The 13,591-nt window shown below is 40.2% G+C and overlaps 1 protein-coding gene across 6 annotated transcripts in view; it reads left to right on the forward strand.

Moving 5' to 3' along the window:
- rnf175 (ring finger protein 175) overlaps positions 1-13,382 on the forward strand; it is a 37,080-nt gene extending 23,698 nt beyond the window's left edge. For 5 of the 6 annotated variants that reach the window (XM_067991693.1, XM_067991729.1, XM_067991720.1 and 2 more), the window contains 2 exons: positions 6,635-6,736; positions 12,850-13,382. In XM_067991693.1, the coding sequence (XP_067847794.1) occupies positions 6,635-6,736; positions 12,850-12,970 (223 nt within the window). In that variant the 3' untranslated portion in view covers positions 12,971-13,382. The remainder of the gene's footprint in view (positions 1-6,634; positions 6,737-12,849) is intronic. The other variant, XM_067991701.1, reaches the window with a different exon arrangement.
- Positions 13,383-13,591: the final 209 nt, after the last annotated feature.

The following is a 13,591-nucleotide window of genomic DNA, read 5'->3' on the forward strand; positions in this document are numbered from 1 at the left end:
CTACTGTTGCCCCTGCCAGAAGTCTTTTCACTTCACCTTCAGCTATTTCTATGCCATATGTAGTATACCTGTGACCTGCATTTTTCAACAACTACTACTTGCATTTATATAGCGACTTGAACATTGAAGGACATCTAAGGCACTTCACAGAGGTGTAATCAAACACAAGTGGATGCCAAGAGATATTAGGAAGGCTGACCAAAAGCTTGGTCAAAGGGATGGGTTTTAAGGAGGTTCTTAAAGGGGAAGAGAGTGTTAGATGGGCAGAGGGGTTTAGGAGGGGAATTTCAGAACATGGGGCCATGACTGCTAATGGCGTGGCTGCCAATGGCAGAGCCAGAGTTGGAGGAATAGATAGTTTTGGGGGGTAGGTGGTGGGGTTCTAGGGCTGGAGGTGGTTATAGTCATAGGGCTGGACAAGTCATTGAAGGGATTTAAACCCAAGGATAAAAATGTTAAATTTGAGGCATTGGGGAACTGGGAACCAATACAGGTCAGCAAGGACAGTGGTGATAGGTGAATGGGATTTGGTACAGGATAGGGTATGGAAGATGGTAGGCCAGGCAGAAGAGCATTGGAATAGTTGTGTCTGGCAGTGACAAGAAGGTGGATGAGGGTTTCAGCAGCAGTTTGGTCAAGGCAGGGCCAGAGGCAACGATGTTAGAGAGATGGAAGTTGGTGGTCTTTGTGATGGAGAGGATAGAGGGTCGGAAGCTCTGCTCAGGGTTGAATAGATAGCTGAGGTTATGAACAGTGTGGTCCAATCTGAGACTGTGGTCAGGGAGGGGGATAAAACCAGTAGCAAAGGTACGGAGTTTGTAGCAGGGGCCGGGGAAGATTACTTTGATCTTCCCAATGTTTAACTTGAGGAAATTGCGGCTCATATAAGACTGGATATACAACAAGCAGTTTGATAATACGTAGGCAATGGAGGGGTCGAGAGAAGTAGTGGAGAGGTAAAGCTGGGCGTCGTCAGCCTCCATGTGGAAGCTGCTCCCGTGTCTGTGGATGATATCACCAAGGGGCATCATGTAGATCAGGATCGATCCTTGAGGAATCCTAGAGGTATGGTGCGGGGACAGGAAGAGAAGCCATTTCTGGAGATCCTGTAGCTGTGATAGGCAAGAGTAGAACCAAGTGACCTGCTTCATTAGAGGAGTGACATTGGAAGAGGATTGTGTGGTCGACCATGTCAAAGGCCGCTGCAGCAAGACCTGGACAACATCCAGGCTTGGGCTGATAAGTGGCAAGTAACATTCGCGCCAGACAAGTGCCAGGCAACGACCATCTCCAACAAGAGAGAGTCTAACCACCTCCCCTTGACATTCAATGGCATTACCATCACCGAATCCCCCACCATCAACATCCTGGGCATCACCGTTGACCAGAAACTTAACTGGACCAGCCATATAAATACTGTGGCTACAAGAGCAGGTCAGAGGCTGGGTATTCTGCGGTGAGTGACTCACCTCCTGACTCCCCAAAGCCTTTCCACCATCTACAAGGCACAAGTCAGGAGTGTGATAGAATACTCTCCACTTGCCTGGATGAGTGCAGCTCCAACAACACTCGAGAAGCTCGACACCATCCAGGACAAAGCAGCCCGCTTGATTGGTACCCCATCCACCACCCTAAACGTTCACTTCTTCCACCACCGGCGCACTGTGGCTGCAGTGTGTACCATCCACTGGATGCACTGCAGCAACTCGCCAAGGCTTCTTTGACAGCACCTCCCAAACCCACGACCTCTACCACCTAGAAGGACAAGAGCAGCAGGCACATGGGAAAACACCACCTGCACGTTCCCCTCCAAGTCACACACCATCCCGACTTGGAAATATATCGCCATTCCTTCATCGTCGCTGGGTCAAAATCCTGGAACTCCTTCCTAACAGCACTGTGGGAGAACATTCACCACACAGACTGCAGCGGTTCAAGAAGGTGGCTCACCACCACCTTCTCAAGGGCAATTAGGGATGGGTAATAAATGCTGGTCTCGCCAGCGACGCCCACATCCCATGAACGAATTTTTAAAAAAAGAGTACAAACAGATGATGCACCATTGTCAGTCAGAGAGGATATCATTTATGATTTTGATTAAGGCCTTTCACTATTGTGTTAGCGGTGGAAACGTGATTGGAGAGATTCAAAGAAGGGATTGCAGAAAAGATGGACACGGTTTTGTGAGGCGACAACACATTCATGGACTTTAGAGAGGAAAGGAAATTTGGAGATGAGATGGTAGTTTGCAAAGACAAAGGGTTGGAGGGTGGGTTTTTTGAGGATGGGGTGATGATGGCAGGTTTAAATAGGAGGGAAACAGTACATAAAGAGATGAAACCATTTACAATGTCATCTAGCGTGGGGGCCAGGAAAGCGAAGTTGGGTGTTCAGCAGTTTAGTGGGAATGAGATCACGGGAGCAGGAAGTGGGTCTCATGGACAAGATGAGCTATAGCTATAGGAGAGATAGGAGCATGCTTAGGCCTGGAACGATGGTGTGTGTGGGCGGGGTGGGGGGGGTGGGTAGGTTTGTCTTGGTGGGTAAGGGAGGGGAGCAGCAGGGGCAGCTAAATATATGATCCCAATCTAGTGACAAAGATGTCCATGAGCTCTTCACGGAGGTGAGGGTGGAGGGGACAGTGGAGAAGGGCTTAAGGAGAGAGTTGGTGGTGGAGAAAATAAGTCGGATCATCTTCCACCTTCAGGATGATTCTGGAGCAGTGGGAGGTCTTGGCAGAGGAAAGTGAGACCCAATAGCTCTTGACGTGGTTCAGTCAGATCTGGTAATGGACGGTTAAACTAGTTGCGTGCCACATACACTCAAGTCTGCGCCCCTTGGATTTGAGGAAGCAAAAATGGGTGTCATACAAGGGAGAACAATCAAAATGGGAGTGACTAAATATTTTACTGGGGACAAAGGTATCAAAGGTGGAAGTGAGGGAGTGGTTAAGTAGATATATGGCTGCACAAGTATCATGAGCGTCGTGCCCAATGGTCTATCTCCTTAACCAATGAGCCAAAAGGATAGAGGAAGAAACGGAGTGAACGACTGAGAAGGAAATAATTAGGGTAAATTAGAGTCAAATTCGAGACACAAAGAGGAAAAATAAGAAAAAATGAAAAAGAATAAGCAGAAGAAAAGGACATTGTAACCTAGTTGTGTTTGGGAATTCTTGTATTGGTCCTTAAGAAGTTATGAGTGAATGGCAGGGTAGGTGTCCAAAATGTACAAACATTCTTGAGCCATGAAGTATTGAACCAGCTTGATCACCATGATCAGGAACAGTGGAACTGCTTTCATTGGAACATAGCAATTGCTAGACGAGAAAAGACCAAGATCCATCTAGTTCGCCTTCTACCATCCTGGTAACTAACAGGAGACTGGATGGCGCGACTGGCACATAAATACTGTCAAGATAGATTTTTTAAAATAAACTTTTTTAAAAACCTCTGGGAATAATTTACTACCTGCGGGAGTCGGACTCCACAGTTCCATTGTTACCTTTCTGGGCGTCCAAGGTTGAGTGGCATGTCAGGACCATAAGTTACGTCATTAATAGGGTCCTTATGACATGAAACACCAGCCCTAAATGGCTGCGGTGAGATTAATTTGCAATAACGGCATACATCCAGCAATTTCATGACACGCAATTTATTTCAATGGGGAGGCTCATGGCGAGGTTGCAATTTTTTCATTGTTTTCAAGGCTAACGGTGGAGTGGCGAAAATCGTCCCACACATTCCGGAAAATTGGAACTCATGGTGTATCTCTTCGCCACAAATTGCTGGATTTTTTACAAACTAATAATGGTGAGCGCCGTGAACTCGCCATTATTCAGCAATTTCTGGGCCATTTCCTATCTAAACTATATTCTGTTATTTACTACATTATTCTTACATCGGTTGCCCTTAGATTATTTTGTGATCAATTCCATTATTTTTCTAAATAGTGATGACGGTTCTGCAGTTTCCTGGGTTAGACTTGTCTCCTTTTTTGAAAATGGATACTATGTTAACTTGTTTCCAATTAGCAGTACTTTCCCAACATTTATTGAGCACTGAACCAGTCTCATCCCTTAGTACCCTGGGATAAATACCATCTGTCCCAGTGGACTTATTTGTTTCGAGCCCTTTAAATCTGTCTGAAACCTTCACCTTGTTGAAGTCAAAGTCTGTAATTCTGCATGGATTATTGCTGTTAATATTGGATGTATTACTGTAGTCTTATCTGGTGAATACTTCAAGGGAATACTCATTGAGTATATTAACCAATCTGTGCCCAGATTCAGTTTCATCCCCATTGGCATCCTTTAAGGTTTTCACCTCTTCCCTGACTGTCCTGTTGTTGCTGTGGTACCTAAAGAATGTTTTGCTGTTGCATTTAGCATTTGCAACTAGATTAATTTCCATTTCCCTCTTGGCTCTTCTGATCACTCCCTTTTGACATGCTTCTGAAGTTTCTTGTAATCTTCCCAGGGGGCACCCTCCCCTCCTGTCTCTTATATCCTTCTCTTTGTCTTGTTCATCCATTTAGGGGCTTGTTTTTTGAGTCAGCATGTGCTAATCTTATGACTGCATTTGTCCTGCATATTCCTCGGTATACCTTTAAAGGTATTCTATTTGTCTTCTACTATGGTGTTGTAGTTCCCCCCGCCCCCACCGCCCCATCAACTTGTTTTATTTCTTCCTTCACACTCTTGTAGTTGGCCATTTAAAAAATTTATACCTGGATTTTGTTCCTCAGCAGCGTATAATCTCAAATCGTATTGAACTTAGCCATATTGTGGTCACTATCACTCGGGTGCCACACTTTTTATACGCTGTTAGGTCACTTACCACTACCGAGTTGAATTGAGAACTGCCTTTTGTGGTTTCCGTGGTACATTGCATCATGAAGCAGTCACACGCTACATTTATCAATTGTCACTCTTGGTCACTTGGCATTCCCAATTTATATTTGGTTGAAATCCCTCATTATATAAACTTTCTGCATTCACATATCCTTATCTCTTCACAAAATATTCTGTCTTCTCTCCCATTCTGCCATCTGTAGCAAATTTCTACTGTAGTTTTATCTTTCTTTGTTAGAAACCTCCAGCCAGAGTATATTTCACTGCATAGCTGTGCCCTTTCCATGAAGTCAACTTCCTTTACCTCAAGTATCTGACGTTTAGAGCAATATCCACTCCTTCTCTATCAATTGTCTTTCCTGCATGGGCTTTATTCATTTCCATTTTGTGAAGTAAGCCATTGTTTCCATTCAAGTTCCTTACTGCTGCAACAGTCTCTAATGCAGGCAATTTGTAACGAATGCTTCTTGCATTCATATATAAGCACCTTTAATATATGTTATCTTTGATAACAGAATTTTGGAATACTATATACTTGTGCCTTCGGAACCTGACGGCTGCAAACTGAGGCCAATACTGCTGCTTTTGGATTAGTACACATCTAAAACTGCATTGATGCAAAAGTAGTAGTATAATACTACAATAAAATTCATATTAAAGGCACACATGAAAATTGAGTCTGTTCTTCCCCTCCCCAAATTAATTGCAAATAGTTTGAATGTCTGAATAAGTGTAACTGGTGTATATGTTTAGTTTTTGATGCACAAATGACTATTGGGGCAATTATGTCTGTTAATGTGTTCATTTGTATAGAGCTTGAAAATTATCTGGGTGGATTGAACCTATTCAGTCACTTTTGAGCAGGGAAACAGTAAAATGCATGGGACTGGATTAAAAAGTGAAGCGAGTCATGCAGGTAAATAAATTTAAAATTTGCTTCCGTTTTTTGCAAGAACTAGCAAATGATGGGGAAAGCACAGCCAACACAATTTTCAGTTCACCACCTTTGGCGTATCTGTTCTATCCTTTTTTACTTGCCAACGTGACTCGCAGGGAAATCTGAGTTGTAGAATTTGCGCATAACTGCAGTGGCTGCATTGCTTGTATAGCTTGCAGTAGGGGAATTCGAAGCAGACTTAGCCAAACCTTGTTAAGTTCTTGCCCCCAAAGAAGAAATGCCATCTTTTGGCAGGTGGTTGAGAACTTACAAAATTCACCCAATCTGGTAATGACTGACAGGAAATCTTGAGCTTCTAATTTATGGGATCAGTATTCAAGCTCTTGGCTAACTGTACTATTGTGTCATTTAATTATGTTTTAATATCCAACAATGATAGACTTGAAATATTGAGTGTTTTGCAAAGATTGGTTGGGTGATCTATTATACCATGTTTGGGGGCCAAAGTGTTACACATATCAGAATGATGACTCATTATTGTGTTTTTTAAAAATACTTCCCCAGAAATAGCCTTCACTGTCAAAAAAAAATCCAGAAAATGCTTACTCTGCTATGCTTGTAGAGTGGTGGTGATATGTCATCAGTTGACTAATGTGTGTGTGTGTGCATGAGCTACGCATCTAAAACTTTGCCGTCTAGTTACCTTTGATAACAGAATTTTGGAATACTATATTTTACAGTTGTACACATGAACCACTTGCATTGTGGTGTGTATTACACATTAGAAACATGTGTTTTGCTGAATCAACACAAACTGAGATTGCTAGCTGACATTTATTTTCTTACTGCCAAATAGCATAACATCCTTAACTTGACACATTTAGATTTCATGAATTCTGCATTCGTGGTTGGTGCATTGTGGGTAAAAAGCAGACCTGCCCGTACTGTAATGAGAAAGTGGACCTTAAAAGAATGCTCAGTAATCCGTATCCTTTAAAATTTAGCTAAAAAGTTTCAGATGAAAAATGTTGAATAAGAGCTACTTGGAAGTAATTAATGACTTGAAAACAAATTATGCAAGTATTGACTTGTCATTTTAAGTAATGATTTTTATTTTAGTGAACCTGCTCAAAAAAAGGCTTATGAATCCAATTGGGCATGTGTGCATGTGTCTGCCACAAAAAGCAGTGCTAGACTGTGATAGAAGATTTCAGTGATGATGATTACTCCTCGTTGGTATTAGTTTCCTGTATTTATTACAAGATCTACAAAACCACCTACAGCACATGTACAAGTTTTGGACGTGGTCTCCTTTTAAGGCGAGTATGGAAGGTGCCCTAAGTGTGTGTGTTTTCTGTTCCCCACCCCGCATGCAATATTATTTTGGAACGATTTTGCCCACTTCATAAACTGCTTTGTCAGCTGTGACAGGCTATGTGGATCTGTCTGATATCTTAGATGCTTTGTTGTACTAACTGATTTTAGATCTGTAATCTGTTCACAGCTCACAGTATGCATATCAGACTTCATTACTTCTTAATTCAAGTGGCCCAAATTTTGTGGTTACAGGCACTATTTTACACAAAATTTGTAGTCGTATAATAGGCTTCAAGCCTGAATTAAAGTACAACTGTCAGTATGTATAGCTGACTTCAGCATTAAGTCCATTTTCAATGCAATAGATTCTGAGGTGGTTACCTTATGTTCAACAAAATGGTAGGACTATATATAGGAATTCATTCATTCAAGATGATCAGTACTTTTTTTTATTTTTAAGCATGCCTAAACAGATGTTTACGAAAAATGTTGATATTGATCAAGTGAACTTCTGTTTTGACTAAAATTGCATTTCTAATTATTCACTCATAGCTGTGCAAAGTGGATGTTGTATATATGTAATGTCATTCTATAAAAACAAAGAATGCTGGTATTACAGGTCTGTCAGCATCTGAAAAAAGACCAGTTAATGGGCCTGAATTTGCTGTAAACTTACACCATAGTAATGGCACATCTACGGCATATGCCATTATTATGGTGCAGAAATTCCAGGAAATTATTGAGTGACTAATGCTACTATGTACGCCACCCCATAGTTCGCTGGGAATTTTACACTGCTCCATGGAGACCCTCACCGAAAAAGTTGAACAGCTCCGCCCCAATATTAAAATCAATGGCGAGATCGAGTTTGCTGAATTAATACCACTGTGATGGCCACAGCCACTTAAACCATTACAGAATGGCTTGGAGGTGCTCAGAATCATTAAAGTAATCAATGACTCAGCAGGGTGATTGAGGGTAGTACTTGTTCTAGGAACTTCATTGAAATCTTAAACCTCAATAAAGTAATAAAATAAGTGTTTTGACAGCCAGGCATGAATTAATTTTCCCTCAAATATCTTAATATTTTTATATTAATATTGATTTGAGCTTGTGCGCTAAGCATGAATTACAACCGGTAATGAAATATGGCAAGGGATCGCAGGCAGCTCGGGAGACAACCCTATACGGGTCCCTTCCTAATGCCGATTTATATATTTACGTTTCAGCACAAACTCATCAATCAAATTAAACAGAACCTGAACATTCTGTCTGTACATAATGCGACTCATCCCCATGTTATCAGATAGCAGCCGTTGCTCCTAAAAGCATCCCTGTTAAATATCCTTTGTTCCATTCTGTGTCAGGCCCCAGTACCTTGGCATTGGACATAGGCAGCTATGCTCCCTGTGGTGTATTTTATTTATTTTTCCAGCAAATTGTGGTGTGAGTTCGCCACTGGAGGATCAGGGAGCACAAACTATTGCAATGAATTCTGGGCCAATGTTTTGGGTGCAAAATCTTCATTAGTACCTGAAAGAGTAACCCATATTTTTGCTTTCAGATGATGATGGATCTGTGTACTTCCAATATTTGCAGTTATTTTTAAATTTCTCATTCCCTGTAAAGCACATTCTGTAACGTGTGGTGCAGTTGAATCCTGATAACAGTACGAGTTTGCTAAGATGTTTTGTGCTTGAATTGGGATTGTATTTGAGTCAAAAGATATCTTAAATTTGAAGATTAATGATAGCCAGTTTAAACTTTTTTGAGTCACAGTATATTTGCTCAACAGTTCACTCCAAACTAGATTAAACTTAACATACTCAGCAGGAAAATCTCAGATTTGATCCTTAATATATGGTTAGTTAGCTCTGTGTCCCTAAGCTTAGGGACATAAAAGAAAGCATTCAGCATGCCTGCTTCTGATCACTACCCAGTGATCTATGCTAGAATGTGTGTGTCTGTGGACAGGATCGGGAAAGTAGGAGGTATTCACGTACTAATTCTGTGTTTGGATCTAACATTTTTGTTGGAATTGATTGCAATTTGTAATTCAATACTAATCAGCAGTTTCCACTTAAAATTTCAGGATGGATGTACACAATTGGCCGGATCTTGCTGGAAAAATAACGGCATGTTAATGACGCACGCTGTTGTTAACGTGCAAATCAGCCAGCAAGTTCAGGGGATTAAGAAATGCGCATTGAGTTGTGAATCTCCAGAACTTGCTGGTCGATTTATGCCGCTTCGCCGTTTACTTCGCACAAACGGCGTCTCTCCCTTAGCCCTCCCCTTTATTTTTAAGAACTTGCTGGATTTGCTCATTAATTGCCCATTAAACTCGCCACAGAAAGTTAAGCCTGGTAATTAAGAGTGCATGTGCCTTTTTAATGACGTGATAATTGTTAATGCAATGCCTGTCAACCTCTCTGGCCCAGAATGGGAACAATTTAAACTGTTGAATCTCATTCCTGCATGTAATAAATTGTTTAGAGATTTTTGAAATGTCACATTTTAAATTTTTAAATGTTTTTCTTTATTTTCCTTTCTGTCTCTTTCTTTTTCTCTCTCAATGCAATCTTTCTTTCCATCTCTTTACTTTTTCTGTACCTGATGTGACTCTAATTCACCCTCCTCCTTTTGTTTTTCTCAATCCTTAAATCTCATTGGTTAAGGAGATACACTGTTGGCCCCGCCGTTAACTAAGGTCCCAGATATCTCGTTGCCCTCCCCATACTGTTATCAGCTTGCACTTCTAGCAAGTTACGGCTACGAGTAAAGAGTGCACAAAATGTCTAACTAATGGCGTACGCTGCGAGATGATCCGGCCCATTGTTGCCACTTTCTATCTAACTGTATAATAACTAGTCATGTGACACTTACCACGGTATCTGAGCTTCACTAGAAGTTGACTTCAGGCTGAGAAGTGTATTAATTTCCAATCAAACTGGTAAAATATTTTAACTTGAATTGCATTGAATGAACTGGTGACCTGGAATAAATAGAAGGATAATGTTACAGAGAAACCATAGAGAAGCTGAAAAGCAACAGTTGCACATAGACGTAATTATAACACGGTAGGATTGAAATAAATGGTCAAACCTGTATGTTCAAAACTGTCCCACAAATTTTTAGTTAAAAACAAACCAATCTAAAGGCTCTGTTGGTAGATATGCACCCCTATGTGGAACTGAACTATATAAACCAGGAAGATCCCAGGTTCATTTCCTGATCTGTGTTGAATTAGCTGATGATGGGGATGCTACAGTTGGCTGGAATGCCCTAGGTTTGGCAAGAAAAAAAGTCAGCCAGTGTTGCTGCTCCTGATCATCCAGTGATGTCTGCGTTTGTGCCTCAGGTGAGAATAGAATCAGATTCATCTGTGATACTTCCCACAGACAACACTTATTGTCTAGGCTCGTACTTGAAGAACAAAAATTTGAGAGAGTTATTAGAGAATGATAACTATTCATAGTCAATAGTTCGAAAATCTAGAGGGCACAGAAGCGCACAGTTGAAATCAATAATAGGAAGATCAAAAGCCAAAATGCAAGCAACTAGCTGTTAGGTTTGTGTCTTTATGACCTTATGAAGCCATAGCCGAACATAAGTCATTGACTTCAGTCAAAGAGGGAAAAGAAGTTGAGATTTTTCACAGTTGGAGAATCTGTTCCATTAGTTGACCTTCCAGCATGAAATTATCTCTGGACCTTCCTAACATGTACAGTGTACCACTGACATTGCCAATTGTCTGCAGTCAACCACACAGAATAGCACTCGAGAAGTTACCAAATGTACTGATCCAGAAGGATTTTCCATCCTTTGATCTAGTCTTTTGTTCTTGTTATTAACTCCCACTAACATGTTTGTATGCTTGAATATTTGGTTCTATCCTTTCCTATTAAAGAAAGAAAAGAAACATTTTCATTGCTAGTATTGTAGTGGTAATATTTCTTGCAATAAGAACATAAGACGAAATAAGAGCAGGGGTAGGCCATACAGCCCCCTGACCCCCTATTCAATAAGATCATGGCTGATTTTCTACCTCAACTCCGCTTTCCCGCCCATATCCCTTGATTCCCTTAGTGTCCAAAAATCTATCGATTTCAGTTTTGAATATACTCAACGACTGAGCATTCACAGCCCTGTGGGCTAGAGAATTCCAAAGAACCACAACCCTCTGAGTGAAGAAATTTTTTCCCCCATCTCGGTCCTAAATTGCTGACCCCTTATCTTGAGAGTATGACCCCTAGTTCTGGGTTCTTCAGCCAGGGGAAACAGCCTCTCAGCATATACCCTGTCAAGCCCTCTAAGAATTTTAGACGTTTCAATGAAATCACCTCTCATTCTTCTAAACTCCAGAGAATATAGGCCCATTCTACTCAATCTCTCCTCATAGGACAGCCCTCTCATCCCAGGAATCAATCCCGTGAACCTACATTGCACCCCCTCTAAGGCAAGTATATCCTTCCTTAGGTAAGGAGACCTAAACTGTACACAGTGCCCCAGGTGTAGTCTCACCAAAGCACTATAGAATTGCAGCAGGACCTCCTTACTCTTATACTCCAACCCCCTTGCAATAAAGGCTAACATACCATTTGCCTTCCTAACTGCTTGCTGTACCTGCATGTTAACTTTCTGTGATTTGTGTACAAGGAGACCCAAATCCCTCTGACTGACTACCAACATTTTAGTTTCTCACCTTTTTAAAAGAATATTCTGCTTCTCTATTCTTCCTACCAAAGTGGATAATTTCACAAGTTCATTAAGGCACAAAAATTAAAAATTAGTTGCTTGCTATTTGCTTTTAATCCACTTCCTGTTTATTGACTAACCATTGTGCTCTTCTGTTCCATCGAAGCCAGATTTTCAAACTGTTGATTATGAATTGTCAGAAGATTGAACTCTATATGCTTATCTTTCCTCCTTTCAACTGCAAATTTAACAGTTCTGCTTTTCTTTCATTTCTTTGGTGTTATCTCCTGCTCCCTTTAAGTTGTGCTTTTGTTAACCACACAGGATGTGTGAATGTTCCTGGTCTGCTCATAAGATGCCTTACATTTCTCAGTATTTCTTTTCCATCTTGGCCAGATGGTTATTGATTTAAATATATATGTGATCCTCCGCACAGTTTTCCCCCTAACTTCTGTACTCTCTTAAAATAGTGTCTTCCCTAAGTCCCTGCCAGCACATTAGTATTAATATGGTGGGTATTTTCAGCAGGTGACAAGCACACATGCACATTGTTCAATTTCCCTGAGTGAATTTTTATTAATATGCAATTCTGCAGGACTATACAAAAAAAAATTAAATGTTAATATTAACTCAAGCTGCACCAAATGTAATTTAAACCATCAGCATTAGGACTGCAATAATTTGCACACTGCGGGTTACTTTGACGTTATCGTATTTACAAGAACGGCTGTACCCATTTAAACATTATTCCCTTATAAATATCTAAGTTCAGAAAGACTGGGTAACCAGCCAAGAGTTGATTATCTGCAAGCAAACTTGTCTGAGTACAAATAACATTTTTGATTTGTCAACATTTTGTGTTTAAAACTGAATATCATTTGGTGCATGAATTATAGCAATAAAAGCAAGATTGGTATACTAGAGGTGATTATACATCTTTTGGAAATGCATAATATTTACTGTCATTCAATGAAAAATGGCCAGTATAAATGTGCCTTTAGTTTCCAAAGAGTAATGTAGCAACAATTTTAGTTTTCTTGTTAAGTGTGCACAGAATATTTTGTTTTCTTTAACTTCTTCACAGGTGGGAGCGCACGCATGTTTTATATGGCCAGCTATTGGATTGGCTGCGATACCTGGTTGCATGGCAGCCTGTAATTATAGGTCTTGTACAGGGTATTAATTACATACTAGGTCTAGAATAAGACCCTAGCAATATTTTGGGATGTACATTATAAATGAAAAGAACCAGTTTAAATTCTTTACTTTATATTGTAAAAAAAACTGTTCACTCTGAATATGTGATACATACATAGCTGCAAAATGTTTTGTTGGTAAATTAATTATTTTTAATTGTGGTGGTTATGCTGTCACTTAACTAACGTGCAATATTTTTTAAAAATGCAGTAAAGCCAGATTTTGTAGAAGGAACCCCAGTTTGTTTTACTGGAGAAGAATGCAGTACCTGACAACAGCAATGTTGACAAATATTAAAGAAAGTGTTTACAATGCTATATTCCTGTGATGGATTGTTGATTTAGCTTATAATGCCGATTTGGAAATTGTGAATATTACTTCAAAGCAAATTTGACGATAAAATGTACAGATACATATAATAGCTTATTAAAAAAATAAGTGAAGTTGAAAAGTTCATCATTCTTGTAAGTTCCACACTAAGTTACAGCAATCTTGTGAAAAATTATTCTGGTGTAATTGACGATCCGGATTCTTTCCCCTCAGTCTGGTTCAGTAAAAACTGAAGTCGAATACATTTTAAAGTTCATCACAACTTTAATAGCAGGGTTCTTAGTCTGCAGCATTGATTT

Source organism: Heptranchias perlo, chromosome 1, assembly GCF_035084215.1.
Source record: "Heptranchias perlo isolate sHepPer1 chromosome 1, sHepPer1.hap1, whole genome shotgun sequence".
Classification (NCBI taxonomy): domain Eukaryota; kingdom Metazoa; phylum Chordata; class Chondrichthyes; order Hexanchiformes; family Hexanchidae; genus Heptranchias; species Heptranchias perlo.